Source organism: Pseudophryne corroboree, chromosome 1 (genome assembly GCF_028390025.1).
Source record: "Pseudophryne corroboree isolate aPseCor3 chromosome 1, aPseCor3.hap2, whole genome shotgun sequence".
NCBI lineage: Eukaryota > Metazoa > Chordata > Amphibia > Anura > Myobatrachidae > Pseudophryne > Pseudophryne corroboree.
In genome coordinates this window covers 962,175,033-962,190,179 of record NC_086444.1, presented here as the reverse complement: position 1 = coordinate 962,190,179, position 15,147 = coordinate 962,175,033, and the positions used below count along the sequence as shown (strand labels likewise).

Below are 15,147 nucleotides of genomic sequence, written 5' to 3'. Positions count from 1 at the left end.
GATCAGTTGTTTGTTTACATTGCAATGAATAGGACACATAACTAACTGCTCAATGTCTAGAATTATCACTGCACAGGGACAGCATAGTTGCAGTATATCTTAAACCAACAACACATAAACACGGGATGTAGTTACATCCCGGCCCACTCTACATCCCGACAGTCGGCATGCCGACTAGCAGGGACTATTCCCACTCCTGGGTGTCCACGGCACCCATAGAGCGCTCGCCACTGAGCCCGCAGCGTCTCGAGCACAGCGAGTCCGTTAGGGGCTCGTTGTGCTCGCTCCCCCCAACCCCCGCCCCCAGCCCGTGCGCATTCAGCCCCCGGGATCCTGCGGTAACGCATACCCAGCCCCATAACACATATAAAACTGAGCATACACCATACAATTATTTGCATATTTGGATGAGCTTAAGGAGCCAGAATGATAAAACAGTGGCATATGACCAAAGCATAAATATGCCATCTGAGAAGGCAATATATACAAAACATCATTCCTGTATCAAATTGCAAAGTTTACACCACACGCAACAAGGCAAGTGAATGACTGAACGTAAGGCAACAACCATACAGTATAGTTTCCAGTGCCCCATGGTTAGAAGTTATAATATTTCTAGTCTGTGTATGCATTGCTGCTGGTGAACACTGTGCTGTGGATAAGAATAGTAAAGCCTACAGTTTCCTAACCAGGTCTGCCTTGAATCAATCCACTTCTCTTTATTATGGACTGATAAATAATGCTATGTTCATTATAGCAGAGTGTGATCGATAGGATAATGGAATACAGACGCCTCCTCATCCTGCTGTCTGCTAAATAAAAATCTGCATACCATATGTCATTATGACAGCTGCCTATTTACACCTGAAGAATAGGAGTCAATTTAATATTAACAGTAACCGTCTGCATGCATGTACAGTATGCTTTGGTACATCACGCTGCATCCCTATTTCATGTAGGTTTTTGTGGTTAGCTTCTTTATTTCTCTAACGTCCTAGTGGATGCTGGGGACTCCGTCAGGACCATGGGGAATAGCGGCTCCGCAGGAGACAGGGCACAAAAGCAAGCTTTTAGGATCACATGGTGTGTACTGGCTCCTCCCCCTATGACCCTCCTCCAAGCCTCAGTTAGGTTTTTGTGCCCGGCCGAGAAGGGTGCAATCTAGGTGGCTCTCTTAAAGAGTTACTTAGAAAAAGTTTTTAGGTTCTTTATTTTCAGTGAGTCCTGCTGGCAACAGGCTCACTGCATCGAGGGACTTAGGGGAGAGATTTTCAACTCACCTGCGTGCAGGATGGATTGGATTCTTAGGCTACTGGACATAGCTCCAGAGGGAGTCGGAACACAGGGCTCGCCCTGGGGTTCGTCCCGGAGCCGCGCCGCCGACCCCCCTTGCAGACGCTGAAGATGAAGAGGTCCGGAACCAGGCGGCAGAAGACTCTGTCTTCATCAGGTAGCGCACAGCACTGCAGCTGTGCGCCATTGTTGTCAGCACACTTCACACAGCGGTCACGGAGGGTGCAGGGCGCTGGAGGGGGGCGCCCTGGGCAGCAATGTATAATACCTGTATGGCGAAAAATACATCACATATAGCCATTGAGGCTATATGGATGTATTTAACCCCTGCCAGATATCTAAAACTCCGGAGAAGAAGCCCGCCGAAAAGGGGGCGGGGCCTATTCTCCTCAGCACACAGCGCCATTTTCCCTCACAGAAAGGCTGGTGGGAAGGCTCCCATGCTCTCCCCTGCACTGCACTACAGAAACAGGGTTAAAACAGAGAGGGGGGGCACTGATTTGGCGATATGTATATATATTAAAATGCTATAAGGGAGGAACACTTATATAAAGGTTGTCCCTGGATAATTATAGCGTTTTGGTGTGTGCTGGCAAACTCTCCCTCTGTCTCCCCAAAGGGCTAGTGGGTCCTGTCCTCTATCAGAGCATTCCCTATGTGTGTGCTGTATGTCGGTACGTGTGTGTCGACATGTATGAGGAAAATATTGGTGAGGAGGCGGAGCAAATTGCCTGTAATGGTGATGTCACTCTCTAGGGAGTCGACACCGGAATGGATGGCTTATTTATGGAAATTACGTGACAATGTCAACACGCTGCAAGCCGGTTGACGACATGAGAGGGCCGGCGAACAAATTAGTATCTGTCCAGGCGTCTCAAACACTGTCAGGGGCTGTAAAATGCCCATTTACCTCAGTCGGTCGACACAGACCCAGACACGGACACTGATTTCAGTGTCGACGGTGAAGAAACAAACGTATTTTCTTTTAGGGCCACACGTTAAGGGCAATGAAGGAGGTGTTACATATTTCTGATACTCCAAGTACCACAAAAAAGGGTATTATGTGTGAGGTGAAAAAACTACCTGTAGTTTTTCCTGAATCAGATAAATTAAATGAAGTGTGTGATGATGCGTGGGTTTCCCCCGATAGAAAATTATTGGCGGTATACCCTTTCCCGCCAGAAGTTAAGGCGCGGTGGGAAACACCCCTCAGGGTGAATAAGGCGCTCACACGCTTATCAGAACAAGTAGCGGTACCATCTACGGATAGGGCCGTACTTAAGGAGCCAGCTGATAGGAGGCTGAAAAATATCCTAAAAAGTATACACACACATGCTGGTGTTATACTGCGACCAGCGATCGCCTCAGCCTGGATGTGCAGAGGTGAGGTGGCTTGGTCGGATTCCCTGACTAAAAATATTGATACCTTTGACAGGGACAGTATTTTATTGACTATAGAGCATTTAAAGGATGCATTTCTATATATGCGAGATGCGCAGAGGGATATTTGCACTCTGGCATCAAGAGTAAATGCGATGTCCATATCTGCAAGAAGATGTTTATGGACACGACAGTGGTCAGGTGATGCAGATTCCAAACGGCACAAAGATGTATTGCCGTATAAAGGGGAGGAGTTATTTGGGGTCGGTCCATGGGACCTGGTGGCCAGGGCAACTGCTGGAAAATCCACCGTTTTTTACCCTAAGTCACATCTCTGCAGAAAAAGACACCGTCTTTTCAGCCTCAGTCCTTTCGTCCCTATAAGAGTCATATCTGCCCAGGGATAGAGGAAAGGGAAGAAGACTGCAGCAGGCAGCCCATTCCCAGGAACAGAAGCCCTCCACCGCTTCTACCAAGTTCTCAGCATGACGCTGGGACCGTACAGGACCCCTGGATCCTACAAGTAGTATCCAAGGGGTACAGATTGGAATGTCGAGAGGTTTCCCCCCTCGCAGGTTCCTGTAGTCTGCTGTACCAATGTCTCCCTCCGACAGGGAGGCAGTATTGAAAACAATTCACAAGCTGTATTCCCAGCAGGTGATAATAAAATTACCCCTCCGACAACAAGGAAAGGGGTATTACTCCACACTATATGGTGGTACTGAAGGCTAGGTGAGACCTATTCTAAATCTGAAAAATTTGAACACTTACAAGCGTTCAAATCCAGATGGAGTCACTCAGAGCAGTGATAGCAAAGAACAAAGGGACTATATGGTGTCCCGGGACATCAGGGATGCTTACCTCCATGTCCCAAAATTTGCTTTTTCTCACCAAGGGTACCTCAGGTTCGTGGTACAGAACTGTCACTATCAGTTTCAAGACGATGCCGTTGGATTGTCCAAGGCACCCCGGGTCCTTACCAAGGTAATGACCGAAAGGAGGATTCGTCTTCAAAGAAAATGGACGACCTCCTGATAAGAACAAGGTCCAGAGAACAGTTGGAGGTCGGAGTAGCACTATCTCAAGTAGTTCTACGACAGCACGGGTGGATTCTAAATATTCCAAAACCGCAGTTGTTCCGACGACACGTCTGCTGGTCCTAGGGATGATTCTGGACACAGTCCAGGAAAAGGTGTTTCTCCCAGAGGAGAAAGCCAGGGAGTTATCCGAGCTAATCGGGATCCTCCAAAAACCAGGAAAAGTGTCAGTGCATCATTGCACAAGAGTCCTGGTAAAAATGGTGGCTTATTACGAAGCGCTTCCATTCGGCAGATTTCACGCAAGAACTCTTCAGTGGGATCTGCTGGACAAATGGTCCGGATCGCATCTTCAGATGCATCAGCGGATAACCCTATATCCAAGGACAAGGGTGTCTCTCCTGTGGTGATTACAGAGTGCTCATCTTCTAGAGGGCCGCAGATTCGGCATTCAGGATTGGATGCTCGTGACCACGGAGGCCAGCCTGAGAGGCTGGGGAGCAGTCACACAAGGAGTGTGATCAAGTCTGGAGAATTCTCTCCACATAAATATACTGGAGCTAAGAGCAAATTTATAATGCTCTAAGCTTAGCAAGACCTCTGCTTCAAGGTCAGCCGGTATTGATCCAGTGGGATAACATCACGGCAGTCGCCCACGTAAACAGAAAGGGCGGCACAAGAAGCAGGAGGGCAGTGGCAAAACTGCAAGGATTTTTCGCTAGGCGGAAAATCATGTGATAGCACTGTCAGCAGTGTTCATTCCGGGAGTGGACGACTGGGAAGCAGACTTCCTCAGCAGGCACGACCTCCACCCGGGAGAGTGGGAACTTCATCGGGAAGTTTTCCGCATGATTGTGAACCGTTGGGAAAGACCAAAGGTGGACATGATGGCGTCCCGCCCGAACAAAAAATGGGACAGGTATTGCGCCAGGTCACGAGACCTTCAGGCGATAGCTGTGGACGTCCTGGTAACACCGTGGGTGTAACAGTCGGTGTATGTGTTCCCTCCTCTGCTTCTCATAACCAAGGTATTGAGAATTATAAGACATAGAGGAGTAAGAACTATACTCGTGGCTCCGGATTGGCCAAGAGGGACTTGGTAACCGGAACTTCAAGAGATGCTCACAGAGGACTAATGGCCTCGGGAGCTAAGAAGGGATTTGCTTTCAGCAAGTACCATGTCTGTTCCAAGAGGAACCGTGGCATCGGCCTTTAAGAAAGGACCTGCTCCAGCAGGGACCTTGTCTGTTCCAAGACTTACCGCGACTGCGTTTGACGGCATGGCGGTTTGAACGCCGGATCCTAAGGGAAAAGGCATTCCGAAAGAGGTCATACCTACCCTGGTCAAAGCCAGGAAGGAGGTGACCGCACAACGTTATCACCACATGTGGTAAAAATATGTTGCGTGGGTGAGGCCAGGAAGGCCCCACGAAAAAAATTTCAACTAGGTCGATTTCTGCACTTCCTGCAAACAGGAGTGTCTATGAACCTCAAATTGGGGTCCATTAAGGTTCAAGTTTCGGCCCTATAGATTTTCTTCCAGAAAGAATTGGCTTCAGTTCCTGAAGTCCAGACGTTTGTCAAGGGAGTATTGCATATACAGCCCTTGTGTGCCTCCAGTGGCACCGTGGGATCTCAACGTAGTGTTGGGATTCCTCAAATCATATTGGTTTGAACCACTCAAATCTGTGGATTTGAAATATCTCACATGGAAAGTGACCATGCTGTTGGCCCTGGCCTCGGCCAGGCGATTGTAAAAATTGGCGGCTTTGTCTTACAAAAGCCCATATTTGATTTTCCATTCGGACAGGGCAGAACTGCGGACTCGTCCCCAGTTTCTTCCTAAGGTGGTGTCAGCGTTTCACCTGAAACAACCTATTGTGGTGCCTGCGGCTACTAGGGACTTGGAGGACTCCAAGTTGCTAGACGTTGTCAGGGCCCTGAAAATATATATATAATTCCAGGATGGCTGGAGTCAGAAAGTCTGACTTGCTGTTTATATTGTAGGCACCCAAAAAGCTGGGTGCTCCTGCTTCTAAGCAGACTATTGCTCGTTGGATTTGTAGTACAATTCAGCTTGCACATTCTGTGGCAGGCCTGCCACAGCCAAAATCTGTAAATGCCCATTCCACAAGGAAGGTGGGCTCATCTTGGGCGGCTGCCCGAGGGGTCTCGGCTTTACAACTTTGCCGAGCAGCTACTTGGTCAGGGGCAAACACGTTTGCTAAATTCTACAAATTTGATACCCTGGCTGAGGACGACCTGGAGTTCTCTCATTCGGTGCTGCAGAGTCATCCGCACTCTCCCGCCCGTTTGGGAGCTTTGGTATAATCCCCATGGTCCTGACGGAGTCCCCAGCATCCACTAGGACGTTAGAGAAAATAAGATTTTACTTACCGATAAATCTATTTCTCATAGTCCGTAGTGGATGCTGGGCGCCCATCCCAAGTGCGGATTGTCTGCATTACTTGTACATAGTTATTGTTACAAAAAAATCGGGTTATTATTGTTGTGAGCCATCTTTTTTAGAGGCTACTTCATTGTTATCATACTGTTAACTGGGTTCAAATCACAAGTTGTACGGTGTGATTGGTGTGGCTGGTATGAGTCTTACCCGGGATTCAAGATCCTTCCTTATTGTGTACGCTCGTCCGGGCACAGTACCTAACTGAGGCTTGGAGGAGGGTCATAGGGGGAGGAGCCAGTACACACCATGTGATCCTAAAAGCTTGCTTTTGTGCCCTGTCTCCTGCGGAGCCGCTATTCCCCATGATCCTGACGGAGTCCCCAGCATCCACTACGGACTATGAGAAATAGATTTATCGGTAAGTAAAATCTTATTTTTTTTTTTGATTTTTGGAATACTGTGTTGCAATGTTTTAGATGTGTTTTGTTTTTTTACCAAGCTTGTTATTTTGCTTATCTTGACTACAGCTGTATTAAGATAATCTGCAAGTGGAATTACAACAGGAAATGTCAAGGCCGACATTTAGAGCACACTGAAAAGCATCAGCAATGTGATTTGAATACTAGAAAATAGAAATACAGAGATCTCTGTTGCATATATTTGCAAAGATATGAATAAGCTGCCAGGTGGCATCAAGGTGGCAGTCCCTAACACTACATGATAATAGCACCCACTCTGGGTCAAATAATTGCATATTGTTATTGTGGCTTATAAACTGAAAATAGAGACGGTGTATCTCTGTAATCCATTTCTAAAGTTTTACCAGACACCTGACTTAACAATATAATTTAAAACTGTTTGAGTGAAAAGAATGCTACTTATTACATTGGCTAAGAAATAATTAGAGTACACACCCTTTGACTAGTACTTGTTACTTTGTGTTCTGAAGTAATAAAATAGTCCATTGTACTACTGAGGCTATTCAATAGCCCTTCTCCTGGTCTTCAAAGAGTCTAGTGATTGCTTTTCCTGTGAACGGAATTGAGCCTCGCCCAATCACATTATATTCCTAGACAACAAAAGCTTCTGGCTTTAAGATGTGTCCACCAACAGACGTTATTTTTATATAAATGAATTAATCCGTGGGAAATGCCAATTACTTGCCTGACACTCTGAGTGAGAAATCCTGTGTTCCCCCTAAGTGCACATTATGCATGCCTTCAGCTACAAAATTGTAGAGTAAACATTTGATCAGAACTGTGCAGCTCCTGGCTACAGCGTGATGTAATGTACCAGGAGAAAAGGCACCTGTAGTTCCACCAGTGATAACGTATGGCTGGCATGGAGGTATCAGGGATATATAATAACATCATTGTGTTTCTGGCACCCTTTGCTGGAAGAACATGAAGTGTAATGATTACTATCTTCCCTGTTGTGCTTTCTAGATTAGCAATCCCATATAGCTCTATTGTCCCTCTATTTGACGTTAATGTGTGGTTATTAAAACAGATATTGAGATAAATTACACTTGACAGGACTTTTAGATCCCCCTTAGCAATTGTCTTGTCTCAGGTGGAAACACTTTCACCTCCTTGAAGTTCACTGACATTTTATTCTGTCTGTTCAAAGTATTACCAGAGCCCAGTGAGTGGGTGTTACATCGCCCACAGGCACACGACCTATATGTAATGAGTAGTTAGATTAGGGGAAGCACTGGCATATAGTATGTACCCTCTGTGAGCTTTTCTTTCAGCGAGTGTTGAATATTTAGTGCAGGGGCAGGTAGCTTAGTCATTGACTTATGATTTGTATTCACTTCTGTTGAAGACCTTAGTAATACAATTACAAACATAATAAATAGGACAACTCTGAAACATTATAGTGAGCGGGCTGAATAATCAGGGCACACCATGACAAGAAGATTTTCATTTGTCTGTTTGTCATCTTATTGGTATGTTCTGCCCTACCTCTTGGGTTCTCCCAGTATGCTTACATTTTCTTAGGTACCCCATAAGCAAGCCCTGCCCACAACAGGGACATTGAGTGCTCTGGCCGTAGCAGTAGGTGGCCAAATTGCACCAGATCCGGGCATGTGGCCAGATCACTTTCGTTAGCATGGTCAGAAGATGACTGCACAGCTTCAAATCCTACAATATGTATATTGTCTTGTTGTAGAAGCCATTATCCTATTGCTTAACAAACTGCCTTAATAGTGTTTTTTTTACTTACCTTTTATATGTTTTTGTTGTTAATACTTTAAAATGAACTGTTTAACATAGACACATACTTCCTGAATGTGTGGTATGCGATTTAGACAATCCCTATGTCCACTTTAAGAATTTCGACATTGTGAATGTCGATTGGATCTCAAAATAAACATTTGACACAAAGACAACTTATTTAACATGTCAGCATTATGCATGCCCATGGTGAGAATGTTGAAGATATTTAACCCTAACCGCTGCGAAACCCTGCCCTAACACAGACAGTGATATACTCATAGAAATACATAATGTCTACACTATGAAAATGTCTGCATTGTGAACACAAATGTTGACATTCAGAGCAAATTTGACATTATAGTGTCAACAGTCACAATATTACTGCATACCCCTGTATGTAATTCCTGATTTACCCCTGTAGTGCCTATGTACAGTGCTAACGGCTGCCACAGGTAGTGTTGCCTATATCACCTAATGATTTATGCATAGGTATTGTATGAAATCTCTAATTCTTTTTATCTCAGAACTCCAAGAAGTGATTAAGATTTTTGCTTTGATAAAGCTGCAGTGACAGTGATGTGTCAAATAATCTAATATCCGCTTCTCTTCTGTTCTCAGTGACATTGGCATCGGGCAGTCTCAAGATGACAGCATTGTTGGTCTGCGGCAGACTAAGCACATGCCGGCCACGCTCCCTGTCAGTGGGACCCTGTCGTCCAGTAACCCAGATTTACTGCAGTCTCATCACCGTATCTTGGACTTTAACACCACCCCAGGTGAGAAGTCGCTCAACTTATATCCTGTTGCTGGCACCTTTCCCCGCTGAGTTTGTGCACTTATCACTTTGCAGTGACATTCTGAAGGAGCTGCTAATGCTGATCTGTTTTCATTAACTCTGCTGATTGCACAAGTTCTCTTTCAGACAGCTGTTAACTTATACTCTTATACTTATGTTTATTTTTCCACATTTCAGGCTATTTTTAACTTGCTAATGATAAGTACCACATCATTTAGTAATAGAAAATAATCTGACTTCTTATAATGGGCCAATTTGTTAAATGATCTAACAAATATATGAAAATGATTTAATGTTTCAATTTAGGGGAGTATTTTGCATCATATGTTCCATACTATTTTTCATGACAGAAATAAGTGGCTTTCAAAAACCCTTGCTTTTAAATATTTCTCTATCGTCCTAGTGGATGCTGGGGTTCCTGAAAGGACCATGGGGAATAGCGGCTCCGCAGGAGACAGGGCACAAAAGTAAAGCTTTCCGATCAGGTGGTGTGCACTGGCTCCTCCCCCTATGACCCTCCTCCAAGCCAGTTAGATTTTTGTGCCCGGCCGAGAAGGGTGCAATCTAGGTGGCTCTCCTAAAGAGCTGCTTAGAGAAAGTTTAGCTTAGGTTTTTTATTTTACAGTGAGTCCTGCTGGCAACAGGATCACTGCAACGAGGGACTTAGGGGAGAAGAAGTGAACTCACCTGCGTGCAGGATGGATTGGCTTCTTGGCTACTGGACATCAGCTCCAGAGGGACGATCACAGGTACAGCCTGAATGGTCACCGGAGCCTCGCCGCCGGCCCCCTTGCAGATGCTGAAACATGAAGAGGTCCAGAATCGGCGGCAGAAGACTCCTCAGTCTTCTAAAGGTAGCGCACAGCACTGCAGCTGTGCGCCATTTTCCTCTCAGCACACTTCACACGGCAGTCACTGAGGGTGCAGGGCGCTGGGAGGGGAGCGCCCTGGGAGGCAAATGAAAACCTATTTGGCTAAAAAATACCTCACATATAGCCTCCGGGGCTATATGGAGATATTTAACCCCTGCCAGAATACACTAAAGAGCGGGAGACGAGCCCGCCGGAAAAGGGGCGGGGCCTATCTCCTCAGCACACAGCGCCATTTTCCTTACACAGCTCCGCTGGTCAGGACGGCTCCCAGGTCTCTCCCCTGCACTGCACTACAGAAACAGGGTAAAACAAGAGAGGGGGGGCAAAATAGTGGCAAAAATTATATTATAAAAGCAGCTATACAGGGAGCACTTATTATAAGGCTATCCCTGTCATATATAGCGCTTTTGGTGTGTGCTGGCAAACTCTCCCTCTGTCTCCCCAAAGGGCTAGTGGGGTCCTGTCTTCGTTAAGAGCATTCCCTGTGTGTCTGCTGTGTGTCGGTACGTGTGTGTCGACATGTATGAGGACGATATTGGTGTGGAGGCGGAGCAATTGCCAAATATGGGGATGTCACCTCCTAGGGGGTCGACACCAGAATGGATGCCTTTATTTATGGAATTACGGGATAGTGTCAACACGCTAAAGCAGTCGTTTGTCGACATGAGACGGCCGGACAATCAGTGCCTGTCCAGGCGCCTCAAACACCGTCAGGGGCTGTAAAACGCCCTTTGCCTCAGTCGGTCGACACAGACCCAGACACAGGCACTGATTCCAGTGGCGACGGTGACGAATCAACCGTATTTTCCAGTAGGGCCACACGTTATATGATTTTGGCAATGAAGGAGGCGTTACATTTAGCTGATACTACTGGTACCACTAAACAGGGTATTATGTGGGGTGTGAAAAAACTACCTATAGTTTTTCCTGAATCAGAAGAACTAAATGATGTATGTGATAAAGCGTGGGTTGCCCCCGATAAAAAGATGCTAATTTCAAAGAAGTTATTAGCTTTATACCCTTTCCCGTCAGAGGTTAGGGCGCGCTGGGAAACACCTCCTAGGGTGGATAAGGCGCTCACACGCTTATCTAAACAAGTGGCGTTACCCTCTCCTGAGACGGCCGCACTTAAAGATCCAACAGATAGGAGGATGGAAAATATCCAAAAAAGTATATACACACATACAGGTGTTATACTACGACCAGCTATAGCGTCAGCCTGGATGTGCAGTGCTGGAGTAGTTTGGTCAGAGTCCCTGATTGAAAATATTGATACCCTGGATAGGGACAATGTTTTACTGTCTTTAGAGCAAATAAAGGATGCATTTCTTTATATGCGTGATGCACAGAGGGATATCTGCACACTGGCATCACGGGTAAGTGCTATGTCCATTTCGGCCAGAAGAAGTTTATGGACGCGACAGTGGTCAGGCGATGCGGACTCAAAACGGCATATGGAAGTTTTGCCGTATAAAGGGGAGGAGTTATTTGGAGTCGGTCTATCAGATTTGGTGGCCACGGCTACAGCCGGGAAATCCACCTTTTTACCTCAAGCTACTCCCCAACAGAAAAAGACACCGACTTTTCAACCGCAGTCCTTTCGTTCCTTTAAAAACAAGAGAGCAAAGGGATATTCATATCTGCCACGAGGCAGAGGAAGGGGGAAGAGACACCAACAGGCAGCTCCTTCCCAGGAACAGAAGCCCTCCCCCGCTTCTACAAAAGCCTCAGCATGACGCTGGGGCTTCTCAAGCGGACTCGGGGGCGGTGGGCGGTCGTCTCAAGCATTTCAGCGCGCAGTGGGCTCACTCGCAGGTAGATCCCTGGATCCTGCAGATAATATCACAGGGGTACAGGTTGGAACTAGAGACAGATCCGCCTCGCCGTTTCCTGAAGTCTGCTTTACCAACGTCCCCCTCCGAAAGGGAGACGGTTTTGGAAGCCATTCACAAGCTGTACTCTCAGCAGGTGATAGTCAAGGTACCTCTTCTACAACAGGGAAAGGGGTATTATTCCACTCTATTTGTGGTACCGAAGCCGGACGGCTCGGTAAGACCTATTCTAAATCTGAAGTCCTTGAACCTGTACATAAAGAAGTTCAAGTTCAAAATGGAGTCACTCAGAGCAGTGATAGCGAACCTGGAAGAAGGGGACTTTATGGTGTCCTTGGACATCAAGGATGCGTACCTCCACGTTCCAATTTACCCCTCACACCAGGGGTACCTCAGGTTCGTTGTACAAAACTGTCACTATCAGTTTCAGACGCTGCCGTTCGGATTGTCCACGGCACCTCGGGTCTTTACAAAGGTAATGGCCGAGATGATGATTCTTCTTCGAAGAAAAGGCGTATTAATTATCCCATACTTGGACGATCTCCTAATAAGGGCAAGGTCCAGAGAACAGCTAGAGAGGGGATTAGCACTGTCTCAAGAAGTGCTAAAACAGCACGGCTGGATTCTGAATATTCCAAAATCCCAGTTAATGCCGACAACTCGTCTGCTGTTCCTAGGGATGATTCTGGACACGGTTCAGAAAAAGGTTTTTCTCCCGGAGGAAAAAGCCAAGGAGTTGTCCGAGCTTGTCAGGAACCTCTTAAAACCAGGAAAGGTGTCTGTACATCAATGCACAAGAGTCCTGGGAAAAATGGTGGCTTCTTACGAAGCAATTCCATTCGGCAGATTCCATGCACGAATTTTCCAGAGGGATCTGTTAGACAAATGGTCAGGGTCGCATCTTCAGATGCACCAGCGGATAACCCTGTCTCCAAGGACAAGGGTATCTCTTCTGTGGTGGTTGCAGAGTGCTCATCTATTGGAGGGCCGCAGATTCGGCATACAGGATTGGATCCTGGTGACCACGGACGCCAGCCTGAGAGGCTGGGGAGCAGTCACACAAGGAAGAAACTTCCAGGGAGTGTGGACGAGCCTGGAAACGTCTCTTCACATAAACATTCTGGAACTAAGAGCAATCTACAATGCTCTAAGCCAGGCAGAACCTCTGCTTCAAGGAAAACCGGTGTTGATCCAGTCGGACAACATCACGGCAGTCGCCCATGTGAACAGACAGGGCGGCACAAGAAGCAGGAGTGCAATGGCAGAAGCTGCAAGGATTCTTCGCTGGGCAGAGAATCAGGTGATAGCACTGTCAGCAGTGTTCATCCCGGGAGTGGACAACTGGGAAGCAGACTTCCTCAGCAGACACGACCTTCACCCGGGAGAGTGGGGACTTCATCCGGAAGTCTTCCACATGCTGGTAACCCGTTGGGAAAGACCAATGGTGGACATGATGGCGTCTCGCCTCAACAAAACACTGGACAGGTATTGCGCCAGGTCAAGAGATCCGCAGGCAATAGCTGTGGACGCGCTGGTAACGCCTTGGGTGTACCAGTCGGTGTATGTGTTTCCTCCTCTGCCTCTCATACCAAAAGTATTGAGAATTATACGGCAAAGAGGCGTAAGAACGATACTAGTGGTTCCGGATTGGCCAAGAAGGACTTGGTACCCGGAACTTCAAGAGATGATCACGGAAGATCCGTGGCCTCTACCTCTAAGGAGGGACTTGCTTCAGCAGGGTCCCTGTCTGTTTCAAGACTTACCGCGGCTGCGTTTGACGGCATGGCGGTTGAACGCCGGATCCTAAAGGAAAAAGGCATGCCGGAAGAAGTCATTCCTACTTTGATTAAAGCAACGAAGGAAGTAACCGTGCAACACTATCACCGCATTTGGCGAAGATATGTTGCGTGGTGCGAGGATCGGAGTGCTCCGATGGAGGAATTTCAACTGGGTCGATTCCTACATTTCCTGCAATCAGGATTGTCTATGGGTCTCAAATTGGGATCTATTAAGGTTCAAATTTCGGCCCTGTCGATTTTCTTTCAAAAAGAATTGGCTTCAGTTCCTGAAGTCCAGACTTTTGTTAAGGGAGTGCTGCATATACAGCCTCCTGTGGTGCCTCCAGTGGCACCGTGGGATCTCAATGTGGTTTTGGAATTTCTAAAATCTCATTGGTTTGAACCACTAAAAAAGGTGGATTTAAAATATCTCACATGGAAAGTGACCATGTTACTAGCCCTGGCTTCGGCCAGGAGAGTGTCAGAACTGGCAGCTTTATCTTACAAAAGCCCATATCTGATTTTCCATTCGGACAGGGCAGAACTGCGGACTCATCCGCATTTTCTCCCTAAGGTGGTGTCAGCATTTCATCTGAACCAGCCTATTGTAGTGCCTGCGGCTACAAGTGACTTGGAGGACTCCAAGTTACTGGACGTTGTCAGAGCATTAAAAATATATATTGCAAGGACAGCTGGAGTCAGAAAATCTGACTCGTTGTTTATATTGTATGCACCCAACAAGATGGGTGCTCCTGCGTCTAAGCAGACGATTGCTCGTTGGATCTGTAGCACAATCCAACTTGCACGTTCTGTGGCAGGCCTGCCACAGCCTAAATCTGTAAAGGCCCACTCCACAAGGAAGGTGGGCTCATCTTGGGCGGCTGCCCGAGGGGTCTCGGCATTACAACTTTGCCGAGCAGCTACGTGGTCAGGGGAGAACACGTTTGTAAAATTTTACAAATTTGATACTCTGGCTAAGGAGGACCTGGAGTTCTCTCATTCGGTGCTGCAGAGTCATCCGCACTCTCCCGCCCGTTTGGGAGCTTTGGTATAATCCCCATGGTCCTTTCAGGAACCCCAGCATCCACTAGGACGATAGAGAAAATAATAATTTACTTACCGATAATTCTATTTCTCGGAGTCCGTAGTGGATGCTGGGCGCCCATCCCAAGTGCGGATTATCTGCAATAATTGTACATAGTTATTGTTAACTAATTCGGGTTATTGTTAAGAAGCCATCTTTCAGAGGCTCCTCTGTTATCATACTGTTAACTGGTTTTGATCACAAGTTGTACGGTGTGATTGGTGGGCTGGTATGAGTCTTACCCGGGATTCAAAATTCCTCCCTTATTGTGTACGCTCGTCCGGGCACAGTACCTAACTGGCTTGGAGGAGGGTCATAGGGGGAGGAGCCAGTGCACACCACCTGATCGGAAAGCTTTACTTTTGTGCCCTGTCTCCTGCGGAGCCGCTATTCCCCATGGTCCTTTCAGGAACCCCAGCATCCACTACGGACTCCGAGAAATAGAA

The 15,147-nt window shown here is 46.9% G+C and overlaps 1 protein-coding gene across 12 annotated transcripts in view; it reads left to right on the top strand.

The window, feature by feature from the left end:
* Positions 1–15,147, top strand: part of RAPGEF2 (Rap guanine nucleotide exchange factor 2) — a 552,363-nt gene that overhangs the window by 518,048 nt on the left and 19,168 nt on the right. For all 12 annotated transcript variants that reach the window (XM_063920458.1, XM_063920456.1, XM_063920451.1 and 9 more), the window contains one exon: positions 8,958–9,115. In XM_063920458.1, the coding sequence (XP_063776528.1) occupies positions 8,958–9,115 (158 nt within the window). The remainder of the gene's footprint in view (positions 1–8,957; positions 9,116–15,147) is intronic.